Source organism: Falco peregrinus, chromosome 6, assembly GCF_023634155.1.
Source record: "Falco peregrinus isolate bFalPer1 chromosome 6, bFalPer1.pri, whole genome shotgun sequence".
NCBI lineage: Eukaryota > Metazoa > Chordata > Aves > Falconiformes > Falconidae > Falco > Falco peregrinus.
In genome coordinates, this window is record NC_073726.1 from 85,424,557 (window position 1) to 85,451,472 (window position 26,916).

The 26,916-nt window shown below is 43.7% G+C and overlaps 1 protein-coding gene across 6 annotated transcripts in view; it reads left to right on the forward strand.

Moving 5' to 3' along the window:
- TEAD4 (TEA domain transcription factor 4) overlaps nt 1–26,916 on the forward strand; it is a 57,296-nt gene that overhangs the window by 16,511 nt on the left and 13,869 nt on the right. For all 6 annotated transcript variants that reach the window (XM_055808586.1, XM_055808588.1, XM_055808590.1 and 3 more), the window contains 7 exons: nt 15,422–15,486; nt 16,353–16,415; nt 20,201–20,335; nt 21,171–21,214; nt 23,404–23,459; nt 24,244–24,374; nt 25,348–25,521. In XM_055808586.1, the coding sequence (XP_055664561.1) occupies nt 15,422–15,486; nt 16,353–16,415; nt 20,201–20,335; nt 21,171–21,214; nt 23,404–23,459; nt 24,244–24,374; nt 25,348–25,521 (668 nt within the window). The remainder of the gene's footprint in view (nt 1–15,421; nt 15,487–16,352; nt 16,416–20,200; nt 20,336–21,170; nt 21,215–23,403; nt 23,460–24,243; nt 24,375–25,347; nt 25,522–26,916) is intronic.

The following is a 26,916-nucleotide window of genomic DNA, read 5'->3' on the forward strand; positions in this document are numbered from 1 at the left end:
AAGGGACTACAGAAACCAACTAGACTTAGCTGGGGCCTGACCTAGCATGGACTGGTGTTTAGTAGAAAGTCTAGTTAACTGGGCTGGTGAACTGCAGAAGGTAAATAACTCCCTTGCAGGGTGAAAAGTTTAGGCGAGGCTCGGAGAAGAAATGAACAAGTTTTCTGCAATCCCTCCCCCACTCCTCCAAATGGGACAGTGTCCCTGCTTGCCTTCAGCGCACCTGTTCCCAGCGTGGATGGTTGGTTCAGTGTGCTCCTGACAGAACCCGAGGCACTGATTTATGCCCTCCTTTGCTTACTAGTCCCCAGGATCCACGCCAAGGAAGCGGGACACAGCCTGGGATCTATAGAAAGATATGACTGGGCAGGGAGAATAAATATAGTCCCTGATTTCATCTTCACCGATTACGAGCCAGCTCACGGAACAGGACAGGCTCGGTGCGGAGCTCTCCCTGCCTCCGAGGGATGGTTGTTTAGCTGTCCTGTGACCAGCTTGCACAGAACTCATTGAACCAAGCAGCAAAGTGTTAGGAGACCTGTTCGTGCCCTTGTCCTTTGACAAAAGTGCAACCATTTCACTGTTGGAGTGGCTCATGTGGTACTACTTTTGGGCATGATGTTCCAGGATGTCTTCTATGTGCAATTTATATAATTCTCACCTGTTATGAGGCACCCTGTTTCCAGTTTAAAGTTAGCAGCTTTTACCAGCAAACATGTTGAATTGAGCTAAAGGGCACCAAGCTAATAAGAAGAACTTGCGCTCTTTTGTTTGAATACATTTAAAATTGCACAAAAAACATGTGTTTCAGCCTACACATGGGTTCATGTTCCTGAGCCTCTTCAGAGTCAGCTTGCTGCTTACAGCTCTCTGGATGACACAGTTGCTGAGTCGACATGGTTCCTACTTCACCTGAAAGTCTGCCAAGCTCTTCTCTGTACATCGTGATGATCTGTGTCTTGATGCCTTTGCTGCCTTCTTTTCTTTCATTATCTTTTTCCCGCCTAGATGTGTTCCATTACTGGAGGCAGCATCCTGACTGAATATGTTCATACCACAGCACTGCTCCCTCATTGTCCTCTCCAGCCATCTCTGCTTACCACCTGCTTAAGCACAAAAATCTGTCTTGACTGATGCTATCTCTTCTCCTAATCATTGCATTGACATTAGAAGCAGCCAGTCCGGGGCACCCTAAACTTACTGGTGCCTTCTGGCACCACTGAGGTCATTCAGGATAATTTTATAAGTGTTGCCTGCTGGAATACTATGAGGGTACAGTGTTACAAATCTGGCTCTTAACATTTTCCAGCTATGTTTTTCCATGGGAGAAATAGTATCTGTAGCATTTGTACTTGGAGTCAGTATCTCCTGTCATCTTCAGTACTGGGTTAGAGAAAGGAGAGGGAGAAAGCTTAGTACCTTTGTGTGATTTGCGTGGAGATGCTAAAAGAGCAGGTCTCCCAGTGCTGCTGAGGACAGAGAAAAAACAGTAACTAGCAAAGCCATACTTATTTTGACAAAACGCTGCTGGAGCCTTGGTTTATAAGTGATGGTGTGAGAGCTTTGAAGAAGTGAGCTACTTAGAGCCTCAGCTGCCCAGGGTTCCCTTCTGCTGCACAAACACCTGCCTTGGAGCACCGTTTTGCAAGAGGAGCTGGACGCAGGGGCTGTCGGTGACTGCTGCTCTGTAGCAGGCAGTAGTTCAAGAGCACTTTTACAACCAGCTCAGCCGTGTCTGTGCTGAGCATGGGGGGCCAGGCAGCCAGGGGCAGCCATCTACCTCCCAGCCTGGTGCCATCCGCTGGGGAGTCAAAGCTCTGAGAGGGCTGAAAGGAACTCACTTAAAGATGTCCAAAGCTCACAGGCTGAAGGCTAGAAGAAGGGTAGCTAACCTCCTTACTGGTTAAAACCTGGAGCAGGCAGTGAACTGCAAAGACTTGAGCTTGCAACAAGCTTGCGTGAAGCTGGCATAGAAGGTCCGTTGGATGCCGAGGACCATGTCACAGGTGGGCCTTCCCAACCCTGTTCTGAAGTGACTACATTTGTTAGCTAAATTTGCAGGATATTGCCTTCATCTCAAAGGGATATATTATCAGTTAGTCTTTTCCCTGACCTGAAAAAGTCACAAAAGGTGGAACTGAAAAGCAAATAAAACCGAAGCAGCACAAAACATACATTGCCTGTCCCAGTTCATAAACACTTCTCCTTGAGGGGAGGGAGGAGCATGGCAGCTATTACAAATATGAAAATCTTCAAGGTGTCAGTCTTCAAAGGCTTTCTTCTAGATCTACTTTAGTATCTCACCTGATGATGTTTCTGTCAAAGCAATTGGAACACACTGAGAAGGTGCTCAGTAGACGCTGAACTGGATGTCCCAGGTAACTGCAAAATTTGGGTTTCAGCTGTGATATCCCTCAGAGAGATACTTCTGCAGTTCCTATCACTTCCATTATTGGGACCTACTGAACTGTAGAACAGCCCTTTATCCCACAGTTTTGGTAACAAAATTCAATCTCCTGTTTTAAACACTAGAAGACAGGTAAAACTTAGCTTCATGGACAGTCGGTCAGCATGTAGACTCTTCCCTCCTCCTCTTTTCCTGGTGGTAGGTGCAATGTTTTTGGAGTTGCTCAATAACAAGGTTTTGTTTCACTGAGTCAGCTTTCAGCTTTGCTTTTGTCTGGTTTTAGTTCTTTGCTGTTGACTAGATGAAGCCAGATTTCTGGAGACATTTGCAGCAAGTTAAACTTGTGGAGTTTGTAAAGTTTTTCCTTCTATCTCCTTTGTAACCCAAATTTAGCGTTTTTCATGTTAAACTCTATGTCAGTTTAACAGGTGTTTTCTCCATGCAAACATAAAAAGAAATATTTTTCCATGAGTTCCAGGTATTTCCTGAATATTGAGGAATTTACCACTTTTGAAATGCCAGCCAACCAAGAAACTGCTTGCTTTTGCAGTTACTAGAGTACTGGCTGTGGCATCTTTTCTTAACATGCTTAGTACTGAACAGAAATATATCGGCAGTTTTACTGTGTATTACACATTACCAAAATAATTGTGACTACTTTTGGGGGGGCTTTGTTGTTTCAAGCAAGAGCACATAACTTTTTCCTTCCCTTTTGATTTTTAGCTTAAATCTGGGCTTAAAACAAAGTGTGTTCTGTAGGATTGTTTTTCTTACTGTATATGTATGTCTGCAGCCACAGAACTTTCATCATTTTCAAGTAACTTCATTAGCAACATTGCATTACCCCTTTGGCCTTCCTCTGGCTTTTTCATTTCTAAATTTCAAATGTTTAGTAATTCTTCAAGATAGAGTTGATCTGTAGTGGTATATTGTCAACAAATCACTTGTTCTGATTTTTTTTTTCATTGTAAATAACACGGCCAGTTTAATTGATTTCTAGTTTAGTAAGCCAGCTTTATGCTTTGTAGCTGCATCCACTCGTCTGCCTTATACCTGAGAGACTTTCAGTATAATTTGTCAGCCTTTTCTCTTGCAGCAATTAATTGTTTTGCTTCTGCTGTGCTTCTGGATAACTTTATACATTTCCAGTTGTTTTCTGAAAAGTTTACTGAAAAAGCTTTGGTGGCTTTTTAAATTTTTAAAAACACCATGTTCTTTCACAATTGGATCCAAATATTTCCAGCTGCTAATCTGCTCTTAAATATACAAAACGTTTGTTTATATTTAAAATTTCAGATTGAATTCAAAACCTGGAACAAAATCAGACATGGAAAATGAAAATTAATAATGTCCGCTGGCTCAGATTTGTGTTTGCTTTAAAACAAGTGCATATAAACCGCTTTTCTGGACAGGTTCTTGTGAACACATTACCAGAAAGATCTCAAAAACATGGAGTGAGCTCAGAAGAGCAACAAGCTTACCAGGCTTAACATTGAGCTCTGGGAGTTGAAGGGACTGATTTAGGAGGAAAGATTAAAGTAGCTAAATATACATAGCTTGGGTAAGCGATGACTGAAAGGTGGAGGGTGGGGGGACACATAATAACAGTCTAAAAATATTTGAAGGGTGTTAACATTTAGGAGGGAGAGGGATTTTATGTGGAACATGTGAGCATGACTAGGATTAATGGGACAGAAAGAAGGAATATAGGATGGATATCAGTAGAAGCTCCACGACAGCATGGTGTTCAGTGCTGAGGGCTCTCGCTCCTGTGGGGAATTCAGAATGGAAATGCTGTTGTTGGGGGCTTTTAAAATTGTACCAGATAAAATGATAAGGAATGTGTTTGTGAAACTAGTCCCAAGGAATGGCACGTGTGTGCGCCTGTGTATGTTTGTGTTCTGTGAATGAGAGGTGGATTCGAGATTAGAGGTACTATGATTTTACACAAAAAACAGAGAACAGCGGACATTAGGTGGTGACCTACTACGGCTTTCCACTGTAAATATCTGTAGGTTTTTTTCCAAATTGTTAGTATTATCATTTATACTGTCTGTATTTTGTGACGTGAGTAAGTTTGTGAGACTGATGGATATAGAGGCTGTTTTTCAGGTCTGAAACAGGAAGAGCAAACTTCAAGATAAATACTAGGAGTGCTTTCTCAGAATTCATTTTGTGGTGATTAGTCAGGCTTTGGGTAGAGAAGGGTGATAGCGTTTCTCAGGCAGGGAGGTGCACATAGAGGGAGCTGATAGTGTCAATAGCAGATAATGCGGAGACCTAGCGTAGGAAAAAAGGAACTTCCTTATTTCTGCAGTGCACGTAAGCAAATCCTATCACATGAACTCTCTGTTAAAGCATCTTTCAAAGGCATGCCATCTTGCTGGAGGGCATGTATGAAATAGAACTTAACAAAACTTAATAAAGTATCCCTATACAGCTGTTAAGCAAAACCGGTAAAAGACGACAAATCCTTTCCAGGTTCTAGTGCCTTAAGGGGCTCCCCAAAGTGAAGGAAAGCTGCTTAATCAGAAAAAGACAATGTTACAGCTAAAAGAAGAGGCAGTATTCTCATTCATGTCGAATCCAGATAATGAGCACAGGAGAACTAGGACTGTCTATTGGTTTCAACAGTTGCTCATTAGCTAATCCATAACAAGCCCTGTATTGTCTGTGCATGGTGAAGATTTGGGCAGCAAAACTGGGAAGGCTGTGTGCAGTTTGTGCCCAGACAGATGGTCTTGTAAGTCTGTTGGTCACTGGCAGAGCTGACTGAAACCTCTGGGGCCTGGGTACACCTGCTGCTGAAGGGTGCATAGCCAGCAGCTGTTCCTCATTGCTGTCACCTTGAACTTGTGACCCATCTTCTGGGTACTCCTTCAGACTCTCGGAGGCTCACTGCGTGCACAGGCATGGTCTTGCTCTGTCTCTAGCTTTTTGAACAGGAAACGACACTGTTTTCGTTAAAACTTTTGCATGTAAAATGTCTTAAAATCACTCTTCTTTCCTCTCATGTGATCTGTACAGTAATCCCAAATCCCTTTTCGGGAGCTTAGGCTGGAGTTCGGAACATTGAGGTGACCTGACAGTTTTCTGCAGAAGAAAAGAGAGAGCTGACACTCCCATTTCTTTGCTCCCCTGCTCCGCTCCCAGTTTTGTGTTCCCACTCTTTAAGTTAACTTCAGTTTCCAGTAATCTCCCTTGCTGATCCATTTTAGCTTGCTAAGCTGATAGGAAACTGCTCTGGCAAAATGAGCTGGACAGACTCCTGCAGGATTAGAGAGCTGAACTGACCTGCAGAACATCCCGGTGAGAGGGGTTTAGGGGAAAAAGGCAACTGCTTTTTGGCAGTAGCCAGCCATTCATTTAAGCTGAAGCTATAACTTGATGGTTTAAAGAAACCGCGGACAATGTGCTCTATATCATGATGGCGAAAACTGAAGATGGGTGAAGTGGCAGCCATCCCACTTACCAAGTCAGTATTTGTTTGTTCATCTAATGCAAGAACGGTCTCTGGATTCTTTTGCTTTCCTTGAAGCTGCTGCATAATTTTCAGTCAGTTGGCCGGGACCCGGTCCTGGTATAGTCTCACGTGTCCAGTGAAGCTGTCACAACTCCTCACAGGACTAAGCCAGACCATGGCCTTGAGAACAGCAACAGCATGTTTCCATGCTGGTCACGCAGCGAGTGGCTGCATGGAGCTCATAGACCCCTTTTAGCTCCTGTTTCTGTGATAGCTGAAGCTTTGGGTACTCGGTCAACCTGTCATCTGGGCACGTGCACAAGGTTAGCACTCGGGGCAGAAATCTGCAAGGGACCACGAAATGGGGGGGAGGAGAGGTGCCGAAGTTCTTGCTGCCCTTTGAGGCAATATCACTGGAGCGCTATGGAGGGTTGCTTTTAGTTGCTTCCAATACCCTGCAGCTATTGGAAGTTATTGAAACAAGCAGACAAGACATTTATTGACCTAAGGAAGAATTTAGCAGATGTCTGGGTCTGTAATGTAGAACTTGAACTCATGGGAACTGGAGGATGTTGTTACAGTTCAGCATTAGTTTCAGTGCTACCCTCAACGTGTTTTCCTGAACCTGGGCCTTGGTGAGTGAAGGATGTTTGTGCCTGTATAACATTGTGATTCTCAGGTGACCTGAGAGACTGAAAGCTGTTGGCTTGACATGCCTTTCCATGTAGGATTGTTACTGGCTGTTTGGGGGTTAGCTGATACACTCCCTGGCATGTGATGGACTCATATTACTATATGCAGCTGCTTTGGTGTGTTTGTGGGATTTCCAAGCCAAACTGAATCTAAACAATTTCTGTAAGATTCTCATCAGCCTTACTCTGGGAAGCACCGGAACAAGTCCCAGCTCTGTTCCTGTTGCAGCCCCTAATGTGTAGATGGAGGACTACTTTATCTGATGGATTATCTTAAATTTCTATAGCTTGAGGTGTGTGGGGAAACACAGCTGATGAGAACATTCGATTTATGCACTGAAAAACTGTGTTAAAGGATGAGAGGTGGTGAAGAGCTGCGTAGCCTGGAGCTTCCCATTAAGTTGATTGTATTGTTTTACCTTAGTAAAAGCTCATCTTTACAGGGAATAACTCCATATAACTTTGGGGCAGTAATTAAGAAGTACTTTAACTCTGTCTAGCCTTTAGACAAATGATGCAAGCACAGGAAGAGCCTTGCCCATTTGCTTTGCAGTCAGTGTGTGTGAGTTAGGTGGAGTATGGTTCCAGGCTACAGTTTCTCTGGTGGCAAAACTGGTTTAAGAACTTCTGCCCTGATTCTTTGTCTGTTCCCTCTGTTGTGCCAATGCAGTGGTTAATGTGGCCAATTAACTAGTTCACTAATCCAATTAAAAATAGGCTGATTGGGAAAAACAAAACAAAACCACCAAGAAAATCCAAGTGGGGCGGGGGGGGGGGGGGGGGGCTTGTTTTTGAATCTTTGGTAATTAGTGGGGTGTGTGTCAGTCCGTCCTCCCCCTTCTTCCAGCTGTTTAATTGGTACAGCTGCACACAGGAGTTGATGGAATATTGCAGGAGGAGGAATGACCAGCTGAGGAGAGGGGAACTGCTTCAGGTTGTTTTGTTGATGAAGAATTTGTTGATGTAACTCCTTGATTGAAACCAGTAAGAAGCTTCCCCAAACCTGCAGGTTCTGTAATTGTTATCCCTCAGTCATGCAGCTTGCATGAAGCGTCTTCAGCTGGACATCAAGAAACAGCAGTTTCTAAATGGGGATAACACTTCATGTGTTTCTAGCTGTGAATTTAGGTTATACAGTGGCAAAGGAGTGGAGTAAACACTAACCTACCCAGCAAAAGGCCTTTTATGCAAGGTGAGGTTTCAGCATTTAGGCCAGTTTGTAGATGAGACAACTGAGCTTTATGATCTCAGACAGACTGATCACCCGACTGCCATTGCCCCACAGGATGTGCTTGGTTGGCATATTCTGTCCAGCAAATACAGTTTCAACTTCTTTGTCATTTCAGAAGAGGAAAAAGCTCAGCACGTGCACTGTCAAATGATGAGAACAGGTGTGTCGGAGAAGAGCTGATATGGCGGTGCTGATCACTTCAGTATCATGTTTTCAGGGATCTGATTGTTTTGACATTTTTCAGAAGTACTGGCTCAGCTCGCTTTGAGTCTTCATCTCAAAATCCCCTTATTGTTGGGACTGCCTGAGCTCAGGGAATCTTCTTGTAGAAGGTTAATACTGAGAAAATTCAAGCATGGAATGAATCATCAGAGCGAGGAAACTTCTCACAGCTGAAGATAAAGTTCTTCGGTACATGTGACTGTGCTATGGGAGCTCAAACCTGACCATTAAGCACTGAAGTTCTGCATTGGTGTGGGGAGAGATGTCGTTATAGGATGGGCCAGTGCACTAAAATGCAGTATGGTCTTCTGTGGTCTCTTTCATGTGAAGTGATCCCAGTATGATGGTCATAGCGGTGTATTAAGTTCTTTTATTGCCTCCTAAATACAGTTCTCTGGATTCAGTCTAGAAATTGGGAATAAAAATGCAGGTTATTAAAAAGAGCTCAAAAGGAGCTTGATCGGAGTGAACTTGCCATTAGTAATATATCATTTAAAGAGTTGTCTCCAGCTCCTAACTAAAAATAGACATGTTGCTCTGGAGATTGTCCACTGCTGTTGGGGCTGCTTCCCACAAGGATTTGCCACAGTTGCAGTCCAGATAAATGGGAAAACCAAGTCATCGTGCTACGTTATGGCTCACTATGTTTAGTTCGTAGGTACCAGCAAAGACTGAGGACCAGTAAAGAGTAAACAACAGTTAGAGATTAACGGTGGGGGAGTGAGGGTGGAGGTTCCCAAGGAGAGGTGGAAAGATAGAGATGAGTAGGGAGATGGTTATTGCAGAATTTTTCTTGACTTTGGGGACAGCCTCAGCTCTGGTAGGGGAATTAACAGTAAAAGTAGGAGCTGAAACAGAGGGAGGGAAGGATTGAGCCCTTGAAAGATTCTGGTTGCTGAACAGTCACTGTATTACGTAAGTTGTATACCAAGGCAGAGCTCAGAAAGAGGGGGGGAGAGGCCAAAGTCTAAAACTTCATAAACAAGTTTTCCTGTAAAAGAGGTTGTAAGGTTGAAAGCAAGCATGCCAAATAACCAAGAAAGATGTGACATTGTCGATTGCCAAAAGTCAAGGAAGATAGGAAGGGGTGAAGGGAGCCCACACCAGGGAAGGAAAGGTCATGTACTACATTTTCTCTTGCCTTGAAAAAGCTGGGCTGGGAAACTGGAAAGCTAACAGAATATTCTCACCAAGACTTTGATGAGAAAGAATGGCTTGTGATGAAGGGAAAGTGTAATAAAGATAGCATTAAAAACAGTGTTAACAATTATACCAGTAAGAGTTGAGTGTCCGTGCATCTTGATGAGAAGATGGGATTAGCCGTCGGAAAGACAAAAATGTATTTTTTGACATATGCGGCCCTGTTTCTGGAAACAGTGCTGCCCAGGATGGCTTTTAGTGTAGCTGGGAGGAGCAAGCAGTGGAAGGAGAGATGGAAAGGGAGGTATGGCTCAGTGCGGACCCCAGTGCCAGTTAGTCCCACATGCAAATGCAAACATAACACACTGCTTTTGCCTTAAGTGTCATTCTGGTACGACTGGCTCGGTGGTTAGTTTTGCTTCATATGCGTAGAGAAACATTGACGTTTGGTGGACAGCTGAGGTGTCCTTAAATTCCCTCTTATGTCTAGATTTATTTGTCATGCTGTCTGATGCACACAGTTCATTATGTGTATGTTGACTGTAATCGACAGTTAAACTAAGTGCTTAGCAAGTTCAGGAGGCAGCCATAGGCAGCCGTTTCCCAGGAGCTATAGTTAAGTGACACAAAGAGATTGAAATCATAGTTGAGATGGCTTCCTTGACCTTGCTTTGATTAACCTTTCACTGGATACAGCCCTATAGTTGCTTCTGTGGTTCTCTTATCTTTGTTGCACTTCATAGGTAGTGTTTGCTTTTGGTACAGAAAAGATACCTGCTACCAAGAAGCAGATATTTTCATGCAGTTTCCCACTGGAAGGATTTTGCAGAAGTCATTGAGTTCTTTGCTCTTGCCTATCACAGAAGAGAAGCTTTTGGCTCTTCTGCTTTCTTTGGCAACAGGGGTGTGTGCTTTATCTGCCTCTTCTGTAAGCAGTAATATATCATTACTAGCAGAAAGCTAGCATGAGGCTTTGAGGACTGGGAAATATTTCTATGGCTGTGAGATTTTCCTTGGATTTTTTTTATTCCCTTCCTTACAGGCAGACGGTTCTCTCCTCTTACATTGAAGGGCTTACAGGTGTAGAGCCTCTTTACTCACTTCTCTTAGCAACACCTCCCTGGATAACTTACTGAATGCAAATTCTGCAATTTAGTGTAAGACAGAGTGGGAGCTAAATTGATGTCCTTGAGAATTTGTTAGGAGCGAGAGGTAAAGGACATAAAAGAATCTGTCTTTACTCCTTTTTTCAAGCCATGCGTCCAAGGGGAAGGCTACAGGGAGGGTAGAGGTGCTGTGCTGCAGTTGGTATGTTGGCTAGAGCTTCATGAAACCCAATGCGCAGTTTCGACAGAGGAGACACAACTGTTGGCAGGTTCTGGTGACCGTGGCAGGCCCCAGCGGGAGTTATTCTAAGAACACAACATATGATCAGGTTACTAAGGGACACTTTACATGGCTCTAAAAAATGAACCATCTGACGGTTTGTGACAGCTCTGCCTGTCCCAGCCAAGGGAGGGGTGCTCGTTTGTGCTGACCCTGCAGCCAGGGTTGTGAAACAAAGAAAGTGCTTTCCCGAGACTGTGAACCTACGGGCTTCCAGCCGCATAATACCTGCTTACATCTAACTTCTGATAAGAAAAACAGAAGACATTTAGGACTTGCTTCTCTTGCAGTTTTGATTCATGGTAATTTAATACGTGCTTGCTGCAGTTTACTGGGCTTGGCAATTTGCATAGTTCTATATTTAGTAATCCCTGTGATGCTAATGTCTTTGTAGAGTGATCTGGGTTGGGTTTTTTTTTGCTGCCAGTATCTTTATTAGCTTAATATACCCTGCCACTTTTCTGTTTTTCCCTGGCTCTGTGGGGACACGCTTCTGGAAGAGGAAGGCTATATGAGAGGTGGTGGCAAGTGGGAAGTGAATTCTAAAACTAGAAATTTTGAGGATCCACATTTGAATGCTTTCTCTAGAGCATTCTATACCAGCTTCTAATATGTGCAATTTGTACAACAGTTTCCCCCACCTTGGACTTCTCCAGTGAAGTATGTGGCCTGAAAGAGCTTTGTAATTTTGGCTGATGTTGTCAAAGACAGACAGTTAAACACACACTTAGGAAAATATCTCCCACTTTCTTAGGCTTGACTACAGTTTACTGCCTCTCCTCCCCGCTTCCTAGTCTCAGCTTCCCTTGGTTTATTCTCTCATAGACACTCATATACTGTCATATACACTCAGTCCTCATAATTCCTTTGAGGTACTGGGTGATGCAGGAGATTGGGGTCACTGTGTAAAGGTTTCTGTCTGCCAATCCTTTTAATTATTTTTTCCCTCTGATGCTGCTTGCTTCTTGCTGCTCCTCTGCATCTACATAGATTCTCAGTGGGCTGCAGTCCTTTCAGAGTTGTCCCTGCTCTGGCATGGGTCTTCCATGAGTTGCAGTTGCCTCGAAGTATACTCCTGCCTCGGAGCACTTCTTCCCAAGAGAACTTTTCTAGCCACATCTGCAACAATGTCCCCTACCATGTGTCTGTCTTCTTTCCTCCTTTCTTTTCTCCAAATGTGTCTTTTCACATATTTTGCGTTTCTCCTTCTGTGCATTCTCATGTGTCCTTTTTGTGGTTCCTTTTGTGTGTGTCTCCTCACGTGTCTCCTGCTGGTAGTGGCTATTGCCCTTTCCAAAATACGTTTGAGCAAAGGTAGCTTGTGCTCCTCTGGTTGAGGTTTTGATGGATTGTTGTTTTCATCCATTTTGGAGATGGTTGGAATTGACTGTGCCTGGCATGGGGCTGTTCTTGGCATCCTCTCACACAGCTTACCCCTGCAGCCCTCTGCTGCTGAAGCAGAATAGTGATCTCTCAGACTGCTTAGTCTCTATAATTTCTTGACTTTCGTGGAAACATAACAAAGCTAAATTTGCACCATAACATTTATTATATCTGGTTGAGAATCGAGGGTTTGAGCACCTTGTTTTGTTCTGCGCATTTCCCACTTCTGACATGTGGCAAACTGTCCTGAAGTTGCATACATGCCGGCATCTGTGCAAGAAGAATCGCTTCAGTTGGTTCTTACCTTTCAACTTAGATCCATGTCCAACAGATGGAGGCTTTGAAAAGCCGTAAATATTATTCTTGGCACTAGAAAATGGTACTGTGGGTATGTGTCACTAGTAGTTGGTCTCAGCTTTGTAAAAAGTGGTTACATTGGTTGGAAAAGCAGCCAGGTGGAAAGTAGCGTAACAGCATCTGCTCCCATCAGACTCTCCTGGGCATGTCACCATGCTAATGCTGAACCTGTGGGAACTGAAGAGGTCAGTGGTTACATGCTGGGCATTGTGTTTCTGGCACAGAAGTGGTTCCTGATTTGCGCATAGAGGAGCTGGAGCTGTTTTCCCAGCTACAGACCTGATTCTTCTCCGAGGGGAATAAGGAGAGCTTCTGTCATGACACCATTAGGAAAAGACTCAGAACTGTAGATGTAAAATGCTTTTATGTCCCGATGTGTGCTTTGGTTATGTTTCATGAACACGGCCTAAATGCAGTCATGGACATTTACATTCTTCTGTTTCAGAAACAGATGGAATTGGAAGCTTTGCCAGCCCTTCTCTAAAGGGTTGGGTGGTCAATCTCAAGCATAGAGTCTTCCCTTGCATTATTTTTTTTTTCCCAAGGTTGAGTTAAACAAGGGTTTAAATAAAAACAAGTGACAACTTTTTCATGGAATATTAAACTACTGGAATATTGCATGTGTTTTCACTCCTTGCTTTTTGGTTGTCTGTGATGTCCTAACGTACAAGTTCTCCATTCAACCCATAAACTTTCCATAGAAAATATTGAGGTTTTATAATTTTGTTATAAATAAACTTCACAAGAGCTGTGGCTTTGATTTCCAGTTTATTCCTGCTTCATCATAATTAATCAAACATTTGCAGCCATATAAGATGTCACACAGACTTGCACTTCCCACTCCCAACTTTTTATTGAAGTATAGTGTTGCTACTAGTGTGGTAACCACAAATGTATTATTTTGCAGAGCCTGCTCTTTCTGTCATGTTTTCTGCCTTGAATCAACCTAGAGTTCAGATGTGTAGCTGCTGCTTTTCTGTTTCTACTCCTTATTTCTCCATCTCCAGGAAGAGAATGAAATTCTGTGTGTCTGCTTAGACTTGATACATAGGAGCCAGTGTATGGAACCTGCATGGTCTCCTCATGTCTTGGTGCCCGTGCTCAGACAGTTCTGTGGTGCCAGCTGTGAACTGAGTCTAAGCTTGCTTCTCCTGTTCACTGCTGAAGTTGTCAGTGGCTTGGCCGTCCCTGCTTCTCCTGTTTTTTAAATCCTGCACCTGAGTCTTCTGCAGTTTCCTGCTCTCATTCTAAGCAATTCTCAATTCTGTACCGGTGACCCTGTAGCTTCACATTTCTTTAGCCGTTTCATTCTTGTTGCTGTTAATACAATTTCCCTCATCTGTCACTGTGACCATCTTTTCTTTGCACCTCTTTGCTGGCCTCTCCTCTCACATTGAACCTGAAGTGATTCGTCTTCATTTCCCTTGGCCCTGGAGGGCATAATCTTACTGTGTCATCTCTTAAAATCAAGATGTAAAACCTGCCTCCAGTGCCTGCAATGTATGCTTGCCCCATAATTGAATTCCATCACCTCTCCCAGCCAGTGCCCCACCTTCCTGTTGATGGGAGCTCCCCTCAACTTCCACAAAGCTAAGCTTCCTTCCCTATATCTCTTCTGAAGAATGCTGCTTTTTTTGGGCTGCCTGCAAGAGCCTGAAAGCACTTTTAATTCACTGTATCATGTCACACAGATAAATTCTGTGGAACTGTTTCCATGTACTTCCCCATTGTCATTTATTTTCTAGGTTCACAGAATGACAGGCTTATTTAGGTTGGCCCTACTGCTGAAGCAGTATCAACTCCAGCAGGTTGCACAGGGTTGTGTCCAGTCAGGTTTTGAGTGTCCTCCAAGGATGGAGGATGGACATCTCTGCAGCCTCTCTGAGCAGTCTGTGCCAGCGTTTGACCACCCTTACAGTAAAAAAGTTGGGGTTTCCTTTTTTTTCTTTTCTTTTTTATTTTTTTTTCTTCTTCTTCTTGTTTTCAGATGGAATTTCATGTGTTAGTTTGTGCCCGTTGTTTCTTGTCCTATCACTGGGTACTACTGAGAGGAGTCTGGCTCCCTCTTCTTCATTGCCTTCTCCCGTCAGGTATTTATATGCATTGACTAAAAGTTCCACCGTCTTCTCTGTGCTGAACAGTCACAGCTCTCTCAGACTCTCCTCATATGAAAGATTCTCCAGTCCCTTTATCCCTCTCGTGGACCTTTTGCTGGGGGCACTCCAGGATATCCGCATCTTTCTAGTGCTGAGGAGCCCAGAACTGGATGCAGCACTCTAGATGTTGCCACAGCAGTGCTGAGTAGAGGTGGAGGATCACCTCCCGTGACCTGCTGGCAACACTCCTCCTAATGCAGCCTGGGGTGCTGCTGGCCTTCTTTGCCAGGAGGGTGTATTGCTGGCTCGTTCCTTGTCAGCTCGTTGTCAAACAGGACCCCATCCCTTCAGCCAGTTTTCAGTCCGCTTCCTCGTCCACCTATCTCACCCATACTTTGTCGGGTTGCCTATGAGGATGTTATGGGAGACAGAGACAGAAGCCTTACTGGTGTCACAGTATACATAGCTCCGTCTGTGCTCATCCACTAAGCTAGTCGCCTCTCTATAGAAACTACCAGACTGGTTAAGTATGATCTCCCATTTGTAAGCCTGCGTGGACTACTTCTCATCATCTGCTTGTCCTTATGTATCTGGAAGTGGGATCCAGGATTACATGCTCCATCACCTCCCAGGACTGAGGTGAGGCTGACTGCCCTGTTATTATCTGGATCTTTGGTCTTGCCTTCCTGAATGTTTTAGGGTGAGCGGCTTTCCATTTTCTTCTTTGTACTGGCAATCTTGATCCATGTTTACGGCTTCTGCACACCGTGGTAATGTAATTATTAAGCAAAGCATATGATTGTCCTTTTTATTGGTGATTTTAAGCCATACAGATGCAAGCTGGGAAATAGAATTTGCAGCCCAAAGTTCTGCTTCTAAAACTCAGACCTTTACCATGTGAACTAATGAGTATCTTTCTAAGATAAAAAGTAGTGACGGAGTATTGCCCCACTGCTCATCTCTACAGATAGATAAGTCCATTGGCCATTTTCCCCTGGCGTCATAGCTTTCTGAACTTGTATGTGCATTTTTTCTCTGTTCCAGGCCGAAATGAGCTGATTGCCCGCTATATTAAGCTGAGAACAGGGAAAACACGCACAAGGAAACAGGTAAGTGTAAAGTGTTCCCTGTAAATATTAACTTCTTTGGAGCATGAGACATGATGAGGGCTTAAGTTTTTGGTTTGCTGGACAGAGGTGGTTGTGCTTAGCTGGTTAATAAGAATGGCGGCAAGTCAGCGCAGGCACTTTAGAGTAGGGTTGTAAGGCTTATGTCTCCCAGAAAAATTTTTCTACTGTTAAATGGTGTGTGACTTTGTTTGTTTAGTCTGCTAATGAATATTTCAGTGAGCATCGGTGGTCCTCTATATGAAGGTTCTTTGTTCAGCCCAGACAGATGGACAGCAATGGTGATTTTGGAAATACCTGGTACACTGAATGAAAAACAATCTTTGTAATTTGGGAGTGACAGTCCAGGCTATGCTGGACAAAGCATTGAGCAGCCTAGACCTGCTTTGGGTAGGGGTTTGGTGGATGAGATCAGTCAGTTATTTCCAACTTAAATTATTCTATGATGTGTTTTGGTCCACATTAGATATGGGGAAGTTACATAGCAGCCAGGGGTATGAAACATGGGTTTTCATTCTCCCAAGAGGAAGCCAAGATGCACAGCAAAGAGACTGGAACTCTCAGTCCCTAAATTTAAGGACGAGTTCTTTAGTATTAGAGGAGGTCTCTGGCTTGATAAAGCCATTTAAATTGGAAAAGGCCTTAAATGGCCCATCTTTGCTGGTCCGCCATCTCATTTCATGACAATTAAGTTATGTTCTGAAAAGCATCCCGTTGTTACCTTAACCCCCACTCCCCTCAACCCTAAATAACTCCCTATTGTACAAGGTGCCTAAAGTATGTTTACTTCTGCAAGCAACTACTGAGTATTCCTCTGCAATGAAGATGGATTTTGTCTTTCAATGCAGGTATCTAGTCACATCCAGGTCCTGGCAAGGCGGAAAGCTAGAGAGATCCAAGCCAAGCTCAAGGTATGATGGCTATCCTTTAACATACCATGCAAGCCCCCTCAGTCAGCCATTCCCTCTTTGAATAGCCTTAAAAAAGGGTGAGATTAGCCACTGAACTGTAGTAAGCTGGGAAGGAAAAGGTACTTCCCAGGAAGTGTTGTGCAAACGCTTGTATTGTTGTAGCTCTGTGACGTCTGGAGCAATTCTATTTAGAGAATAAAGAAACAATAACTTTAAATTTTATGTGTCTGATTTCTACCTCCAGTTTATGCTGCTGTCATCCAAGGCTGAAAGATTTTTAGATTTGGGTATGCAAAGAGCATTTACCTGAGAAGGAAGCGTTTACGGTTACAAATGCTGACCAGTAATCTGTCCCTGGTGTTGCGGTGGCCTTGGGAAAGGGTGGCCTTACAGTTACGGTAGTGCTAGTTCCACCTCTGCTACTGGTAGTGACGGGGAGTTGTCCACGAAAAGTGTTCTGAGTTGGCGTAGCCTTTGAGAGGAAGCAATAAAGCCAGCTGGCATCTTCTCAGGTAAAATGGTGTCAGCTGAGCAGGCTTTGCTCCTTGATTAATTCAGACTTGATTTGAAGAGGCCTGGGCTAATGAGAAAGAAAGTGATTGACTACTTGCTTGAGCAAGTCCATGGTTTCTTTCTATAGGAACACACCAATGAACCGATACCTCTTGACACTTATTTCCACTCAGGTTTGAAGCAGGGAGATGTTTTATGTGCTCAGACTAAATCGCCATAAATGTCATGAAGGTCAAGATTATGGGTGACAATTGCACAGGAGGATGTCCCTTGTTAGAATGTGAGCCATCCAGAAAGGGCTGGCTGAGTAGGATGTGAGGTCCAGTCCCTGTTGATTTGGTGTGGCATTAAGTGATCTGGAGGCATGGGTGTTTTCTTCCCCGACCTTCCATGCTTCAGGTAGTAATGAGGATCTTGACAGTCCGGTCCAGCCCTGACTGTTGAGTGGTGGGTGGCTGTTAGTACGTGCTTCCTCTTGGCTGTCTCGGCAACTCCTCGCTGGGTACCAGCAGAAGTCTACTGTCTGTGAGTGAACTGTTGGCACTCGGTCTGGAGCAGCGCTGAAGTGCATGCATCTCTACTGCAAGCAGTGATTACCTCTAAGTCATCACTGCGCCCCCCACATCCCATCCCCAGCTCCATTTTAGAAAACAGTGTTGTGTCTGTCATTAGCCTGTCGTGTTTCCAGCTGCTCTGATAAAGAGAAGCAGCCGCAAATTGCAACTGTCTAATTCAGTGCTTCTAGGCAGGGCTGCCTCAGCCTGAAACCTGTGGTGCTGTTAAGTGGTCAGTTCAGGTGGACGCCTGCTTGGGAGGCAAGTTAGAGCGAGTAGGAAACAACAACTGCCCAGGGTGTTTAAAGATTTACTGCTGCTTATATCTGTAACCTTGATTCCGTTCCTTGCATGTCACAGCTCTGGGATTTGGCATGATTGAAAAGCCAGCCAGCCAAGCCTGTTTCCACTTAGCACACAGGAGCTGGCCGTTTTTGTTCTCGGGGAAGGAAGGTGTCTCAGGGAGCTCCATGGAGCCATTGGTTGTTCTCCTCTTACACCTCCCCAGGCCATGCTGTGAGCTCTGCCCAGCTGCCTGCAGTGAGCCATTCCCCAGCACCAGACTGTGCCTTTCTGCCCGCAGAGCCAAGCCTGTAGGACTGATTCAACTCATTTACTTCCTTGCTTTCACTAGTCGTTTTCGTAGAGCAAGGAAATGAAATCACAAAAGCTGCTGCCCTTCTTCCAAGTTCTTGCTGCTAGCTGTGTGTTCTGTCACTGTTCGTTTTCCATAGTGGGTATATGTTTTCATATTTATATCCTAGAGCTCAGAGCAGCGACATGCTGACTTTTCAGAGCAATTACTAGAATACTGCTGTCTCCACACAAATTTGGAGTGTCTTCTCTTAGTGAGTGCTGTGTCTATAACAGAGAGAGGTGGGGAAAGTAGGCTAAAGCTTGGAGAAAAATCCGTTCCCAGAATCAGTAGTTTTCCATGTCCTGGGTGACTAATAGATATCACCTGTACTAAGGAAAAAGAGGGAAATTGTGGTGGTTTTAGTATTATATTTATCATGTGTTTTGAGAATAATAAAAATATGAACATTGCAAATGTTTGGTAAGTTTTTATGCTTCATTTTCCTTTTTATTTTGTACTGGAAACACAATACAAATGAATGCAGAACTGTTAGCTGACAGAGGAAGGAGATGTCTTTTACAAAAACATCCTTTTTCAAGCAGTCTGTCAGGCATTTAGGCAAAACAGAAAAACCAAACAGTGGTTAATAGAGAAAATCTGTTCCCTTATTAATTGTTCTTCCTTTTTCTTTTTACTTCCACAAGTAAATGCTGCTTCCCCATAAACTCATGTATAAGCTCAGGTAGGCAAGTATGATTTCTTTCCAGTTGAGAAAATCAGGGGAGGAAAAAAAAATCCTTTTCTGCAATGGCAGCTGGGAAATAGTCCTTATATATGTCATGAAGAAACAGAAAAGAATCCTTACTCTTGAAAAATGTTTTGGGGGAATACTTTAAGGATTCCCTAAAGCATCATTTAAACTTGATTCTGAAAAAAATTCTCATAGTTTTGGAGAACGTGAAGAACTTTCGCAGCAGTTACAATGGTTCCCTTCCATTTACTTGAATGTTATGAACAGGAGCCACAGATAGCATAAAAAAGATGATTTGTAATAGAAGTTTCACCCATTCCTACTGATCATTCCACTTAAAAGTCACTATTTGTTCTTGAGCTTTTGTTATGCCTCCTCCAAATGTTTTTGTGTTAAACATCTCAGAATCCCTGTGCTTAGAACTTTAGAAGACCTTAAAGAAAGGAGAGGGGTTAGAGAGAATGGAGATCCAAGGGTCAGAACTTAACTGCAGTTCAATGAATGCAGTCGGGAAGCGAGAATCCCTGAAGACGACAGCAAGGGCTTTCCTCTTTCAGCAGTTTCTCCAAGCCGTGAATTCATCTGTGGCATTTCCATTATAGTTATAAGGTTGTAGATAAATGTGGAGTGTTTGAGGAATGAAGGTGAATTGTAACGGGTTGTAGGAGGAAAGGCTGAACGTGGGGAAGCGCTTCTGTTTGTCTGTTTATTCCTTGGAAGAAAAAATGAAGAATGCAGTGTGTTTTAAACGTCCATCGGACCCCCTAGCTGTTGCACTGTCATTGCCTGTAAAAATGTGTGCAATTCCACAAAGCTGTTAAAATACAAAAAGGAATGTCTTTGCATATGTGCCCTGGGAGATTATTAAGATTTCCTGTAATCACCAGGGATGGGAATAAAATAATCAACTCTACCTGAGACTAATGCAGTCCCAAACTGAGGTAGTCTTTTAGCAGTAATGATAAACTCTTTTTGTGAGCTTGTTTTTAGAGGCTTTTTTGATAAGCAGGAGTCTTTCCCATTAAATATTTTTACCAACGATTAAAACACAAGAGTCAGTTAGGGTTGTACTTCCCATAACGAAACATTTCAGCTGTGCTGCTGAAAGCCTTCAGGCAGAAAGGATAAATGCTTAGCAGTCTCTAAACCAGTGATCCCAGCATTATAGAAAGGATGATTAATTACATCTGAAGCTATAATAATGGCTGAAAGACTTAACATGCTTTGAAGAGTTCTTAGGACAGTTACTGGTGAGTCTGCTGCCCAGATTTTCAGAGATGCTTGTTCCCTACAAAGAAGCTGATGAGAATCTTGGTTATACAGCATTAGACCAGGCAACTTGTTTATCATTATAATAACTCATTTTTTTCTGTTTCTATTCTTGCTATAGGATCAGGCAGCTAAAGATAAAGCCATGCAGAGTATGGCTACAATGTCATCTGCCCAGATTATCTCTGCAACTGCCTTCCATAGTAAAATGGCCCTACCTGGTCTCCCACGACCAGCCTACCCTGCCGTTTCTGGGGTGAGTAAATCAGTGTCTTGGCAGTGTTGGGCTGAAGGCACCTGAATATTTGAAAGGGTGTTGGGACCTACTCAGGATAATTGTGAGAACATCAGAAAGAATGGGCCAAAAGGCATTGTCTCTGTGGAATAAATCTGTTACATGGCTTCAACAGTTTGGGACTGATTCTTTGCTCACACTGATGTGAAACAATAGAATTTCACTCTATGCTTTGTTTAAAAAGACACAAGTGAGAGAACAATCAAATCCTTTGGGTTTTCAGCTGCCTGAAATATTTTTAGGTGTCTGTATCACTTAGTCCACAGTCGTGTTGGATTAAAACTGTTTGGGCCATCCTGACCCTTACTCAAGCTTATCATTCCCAAGCTCATCCTAATTACTTAGATGACACATTCACGGCCCCTACAGAAAGTCCTTAATAGTGGAGGCCTGCCAGCATCCCCTATCCTATGAGTTGGACCTAGTGAGCTTTTGCTGAGCATTGATTTCTGCCAAAATACTCTCGTGGAGCTCTCTTGGGCAAAATGGTCCCTCTAAGAGAGCGGGCATCATTAAAACTTTGGAGACAGAGGCACAAGGTGCATATGTAATATTTAACATTAAAAACCAATATTGGTTCAGTTGCTTGCATGTCACTACTCGTAGTGTGTAGAAAGAAAATGAAGACCTGTCAGCACCTCCACAAGGATGAAACTGGGAATGTAGAAAGAAGAGATAACTCTGTCACATCTTTAGAAGTCCATGAGCTTGCAGTTTCTTTCCTAAGAAAGGAGCAAGCCTTGCTTTTCATCTCTGTCTTAAGAGTGGTGACTTTTGCCTGTATGTTCTCTTGCAGTTTTGGCAGGGAGCTTTGCCAGGCCAAGCTGGATCTTCCCAAGAGTGAGTATTCCTTTATGTGAGCATCCAAAGCCGGTGCTTCTGCTGTTTCCTCTAGGCTGCCTGACAAGCACCGTTAGCTATTACAGGATTTATAAAATGCTATGATAATGTCGTCTTTGCTCTCAGAGAGATTCACTGATTGTGGATCTGAGACTTTAGGCCTATGGCTGAAGACAAACTGAGTCATGAGAGAATTTTAAATAGATAAACCCTTATGTCTTCATGTGGTACCTTCAACATGGATTACACCCCTTTAATAATATGTCCCATGACTCAAGCAGCCTAATATGGGTTATTTTAGGGAGCTGGTGAATCTAGCAGCCCGATAGAGGCGAGGCTGCTGCATTATCCGTGCCCCCAAGTTCAACCAGCAGTGAGACTGAGCATGTATTCCTGGTAGGTGTGCACACAAATGTGCATATACATTGCACATACACACATGGCTGGTCACACAGAACTGCATAGACAGTGCTCAGCACTCACAGATACAAACAGCCCCAACAGCCTCATCTTGTACCCCTCTCTGGCTAATGAGGGTGGAAGTGTGTTAGTGGGAAATACATCTGCACTGTGGATCCGTCCAGTAGCTGTCCTGGTGTCCCTTGTGCCCCTGTGTGCTGGCACCCAGACGGGTGAGCCCCTGAGCCCACAGCCCCACTCCAGCTGCTGATGCAAGCCTCTCTCACTCGCACAGACGTGTTTGTGTGTGTGTGCATGAACACACACACGCTGTGAATCTCTCCAGTGACTGGGCTTAGATACACAGTCCACCTAGTAGCTGGATCTTCACTTTCCCTAGTTTGCTCCCACAGAGATAAACACACACACAAACTCCTCTGTCAGTCAATTTCCAGACTCCACAGTCTCTCTGCCCTTTGGCCTGAACCTCTTGGTCCCTCTGAAAGCATCCTTGTTCCTGGAGGCACAGGCGGCTGGCTCCCAAGCCTCTTGCTGGGCAGTCTGGCTTGATAATCATTAGTGATCACACCCTTGGTTGCTGCTGGCACTCCTGGAACAAACACACCCACACCTCGTGCAGGAAAGCCATTAGAAATAGAATTTAGTGAGAAGATAGGACAGACTGCACTGAGAAGGTGCAGGGCACTGACAAGACAACTGTACCGACCTTCTTACATGTGATAAGTCATATTCTCCCTGAACAGCCCCATAATAAATCAAACCTGGACAATGGGGCAGATGGCTCTCCCGTGGCAGCCCTGGGCAGGGGCTCTGTTTCTCTGATGGTGTTACTGGGGCTCCCTTACCCCGGTGTGGAGATGAGCCTTTTGATAGGCTGATCCTGATCCGTTCACCAGTGATGGCCCTGGGTGTAGTTGCGTCAAGAGTATTATTCAGGTTGCTCCACCGGCCATTGTTGCTCTGTGCTGTTTGTTTGTATGGAGGCACGCTTTTTATCGCGTGACCTAAGAGGAGCAATTTAAGCCAGCTTAAGGACGAGCAGCTGGAAGGGTAAATGTTCTTCACTCAAGCCACGTGTTCCTGCTGTCGTGCTATTGCTAATGTTTGTGGAGCAGATCAGGAAACATACTACTAAAATATCTTGTAGGGAAAAATGGCTAGTAGAAGAATAGAAGCCATTACAGAAATAAAAAGTAGATTTTATGCCTTTAGCTTGGAAGTGAATGAGGAAACGTCAACCTGAGAGGTTCTTTTAGAAACTTGAAGTATCTGCCACCCCTGATGTCAGATATGTCTCCAGATCCTGATTTTTCTTGCAGTGGTGTTGAAAAGGAGCTGAGCTGTCTTGAAAGCTAGCTTCAGTTGTGGGTACTGAGCATCTCTGAATCTGGGCCTAGAAGTCTGAGGGGCATCTGGCCCAGATGTTTATCCACTTGCATAAATTTAAATCTATCTGTGGTGGAAAGGAAAGGATAAATGAATGGGCACCAGTGTATTAACAGGCTGATGAGGATCTCTGAATAATAAGTCTGCGGGGAGAACCTGGAAGGAAATCTTCGGTCCAGTCCTGGCCCCTTAATGTTTTTGGAGTCTTTCTCCACGACCCTCTCTTGCCCATACAGAAAGATAATCTCCCAGAGACGTTTATGCCAGTTCCTCCCTCAGGAGAAATACTTGATCAAATCTGTGCAAACAGTTGGTCAAAAATCTTTTTTTGTGTGTTTTGTTTTGGATTTTTGTTAACCATCTCTCTTTGTGTACTTCTGTAGCGTGAAACCTTTTTCTCAACAACCTTATGCTGTACAGCCTCCACTGCCATTACCAGGTAGGTAAGGAAATGTAGCTCTTTGCTTTGAAATTATATTCCAACTTCAAACATAGCCAACACTTTAGAAGTTTTGAAATTAATTTTTAAAGATAATATTTCTATTTATTTAAACATTTCAGTGAGCCCCAAGTTAATTTTTATATGATTTCCCCTTATCACCCATTCCCATCCTTTTACCAAGAGAGCTGAAGCTTTAAAATTTTGTTTTATTTTGAAAAACATTTTTTTCCCATTTTAGGTTAATTGTTTTGGGGTTTCTTTTCCTTCTGGCTCAGCAGAAAATAAAAGTTTACGTATCTACTGTTCTTCCACCATGCTGCATGTACTAAAACACTGGTTTCCATTCTAACGTGATTGCCTTTCCAATTTCTTGTTAAGTGGAACAACTGATGTCTTCCTTCTCAGTTTCCCCATTTCGAGAGATCAGTGGTCGTGTTAATGACGATGCTTCGTTCTGATACTAAAGCAGTTTATTTCACTGCTCATTTAGGTCTCAGTCTAGGTCCTATTAAAGTTGCTGAACATGTTTTCTCTGGTGTCAAAATCAGGTAAATTGTCTTTTATATCATTAACAACTCTGACAGTGCTGTCTTAGAAGAGGGTAACTGAACAAGCCATTTAGAGGACAGGTAGAGTGAGGACCTTTTGAATGGTTTTGTTACACGATGACTGAAGTCATAAGAAAGTGTAATTAGCTAGCTTTGACAACAGGTGCTCTACTGGAAAGCTGTTACCAACTTTTCTCTTTCTAAATTCTGTTATATAAATCCTGTGTGCTTAGGGTTTGAGTCTCCTGCTGGCCTCTCGCCTTCCCCATCAGCACCAGCTTGGCAAGGACGAAGGGTTGCTAGCTCCAAACTTTGGATGTTAGAATTCTCTGCATTCTTGGAACAACAACAAGACCAAGACACAGTAAGACACACACCTGACTTCCACCCCTTATTAATTTTTGGTCTTCAGGTAGCTCCTGTTCATCATGGATACGTTATACTACTATACGTGCATGGAAATACTTGCTTTGTTGCTCTGCTAAGAATAGAAAGCCCTCTTTGGGAAACACAAGATATCCTTCTCTTAGAGGATAGAATTGCCTATAGCAATGTAGCCAGCTCTGTGCCGTGTGCTTCTGGCCTCCTTTTCCATGGTCATGGGTGTTCACATGCTCAAAGCACTGAGGCCATAAGGCAGTGGTGCAGCCCCTGCCGGGCTATCTAGCTGTCCTGTTCAGCCTTGGAGGACAGACACAGAATCGGATCATAGCAAGGTCACATGAAGCCACATATTTCTCTGGTGTGCTGTGAACTTAAATCTGGGGGCAACTGGGATGTATTTGCATCAGTGTGTTTCCATGGTGCCACCTATAAAATGGAAGTGGAAGACTTGCCTGTCTCGCTCAACCTTGTGATACTGCATCTTGAGAGACACAGGGGTGATGGGCCAGTTACATTTCTTCTGTCTGAGATAGGAAAGTGCAGAAAAGATGATAGTATTTGGCTGGTACCTTGCTGTGGGATTTCAGGCAGCTTTTCGTAGGACAGGAGCATTAATGTTTGACTGAGTGACCTGTGACCGGTAACACTGTATCTCAGGTTATTTTAGGCTATATAGCAGAAGCGTGAGGCAGTAGTTTGGGAGTGAATATAGGAAAAAACCCAAAAATAATGTTTCAGAAGAAGCAAGAAGCGTTGGATGTATTGACAGGAAAGAAGGAACAGCATGAGCTGGTATTGGCAGAGATATTTCTGCTGATACTTCTGCTCTTTCAGAAAGTGCTATCAAATCTTCAGCAACTTCCAGCAGTCTTCTGTGAAGAGCCATGCATGTTCAGTATGTACTGAGTGGTACTGAACGATGTCCTAATTCCATGTTTTTCCTCTTCTTGCAGTATAACAAACACCTGTTTGTGCACATCGGGCAGTCAAGCCCCAGCTACAATGACCCCTACCTCGAGGCAGTGGATATCCGGCAGATCTATGACAAGTTCCCTGAGAAAAAAGGGGGCCTGAAGGAGCTCTTTGAAAGGGGGCCAGCTAATGCCTTCTTCCTTGTCAAATTCTGGGTAAGGGAAGGACCCTTTGTAGGGTACCTCTTCGCTATAAACTTCTCACTTTAAAAGCAGTGGCCTTGCTAGCTGTTAGAAGACTGCTGCCTCCCAACAATTTTTCCCTGTGCAGGCCACTTAGTACAGGCACAGCTGTCACTGGAGACCTTCCCTTGAGTGCACAAGGCACTCCTGGCCTGGAGCAAGATGTGTCTTTCACAATGTCATCTTGTAGAGTTGTTCTTGACCAGCGTCTGGAGATTTTATTTGCTAATGGTGACTTGGGCCCTTTAAAATTTTTATTTGTGTATGAGAGAAGAATTCAGAGAAAATTATTCTCTGCGTGCTCTTATGTGTTCACGTCTCTCCGTGTTGAGTAACTTCTTAGTCAGAGGCAACATTTTTCCATCTCTTCTTCTATCTCATTAGCTGCATTTTGTGTTATTCAAGTACTAATAATTTACAGATGCATATGTACTGCAGGCACAAGGACAGACAAAAGATAAGGAGACATATAATTAAATTGGATTATGCTGATAATCTATTACTGAAATGACTTCTGGTAAGTTGACAGAAATCAGCCTGGCAAAAGCCTCCTCACTCAATTTGGATTTTTGTGAGTTAGCTGATATTTGCAAAAACTGTGCCATTGTGCTTCAGGGTACAAACAAAATAGTTTTGGCCATCGATATTATCATATGTATTACAAAATTAAGAATAATAGCAGCTTGGGGCAGTTGCATGCTAGGTGGCTGAGGGAATGTGTAATGGGATTTGGAGCCTTTCACCTTGAGTTTGCCACTTAAAATTCAACCCCAGGTCAGGAGTGAGATGATGAGAAATGAACTTTCATAGCTCATACGTACATTAAAAAGCCTCTTAGCTGGAAAGCTCCTCTTTCAGGAGAAGGGAGAGTTAACTTAAGTGCCTTGAGATACAGCTTCCCAGCTGTCCCAAGCCTAGCCTTTCCAGAAGCTCGTTGGAGAATGTTGGCTGGGAATCTGCCCAAGTGTCTGGTGCTTAGAGCATTAGTTGCTGGTGGTTCTTGGAGACACATAATTTTGCTGCCCACAGACTCTGTGCTACTGAGCTGGGCCCCTCGTGGGATTAGCCTGTGTCAGGGTACAACGGCCTGCTTGGGAAGGGTGAAACAAAAAGTGAAAGACCAGCCCTGTTCTGGGTGGAAGTGAAATACTTGGGAGAGGCAGCAGCACCTTGCTGAGAAGGGTGTCCTTTGGTAAAATCTGGGTAGTGATGGCCCTACTGGGAGCTGTCTGGAAAAGGAAACAGAAGTCTGATGCGACAAAAGAAAGGAGAAAGAGTGAGAGGGGGATAGCTTCTAAGAAATGGTCCTTGGAGCTGAGAGCTTCTTCCTGCTTGGGGTAAGGATCCCAGGAAACTTCATGCCGAGGC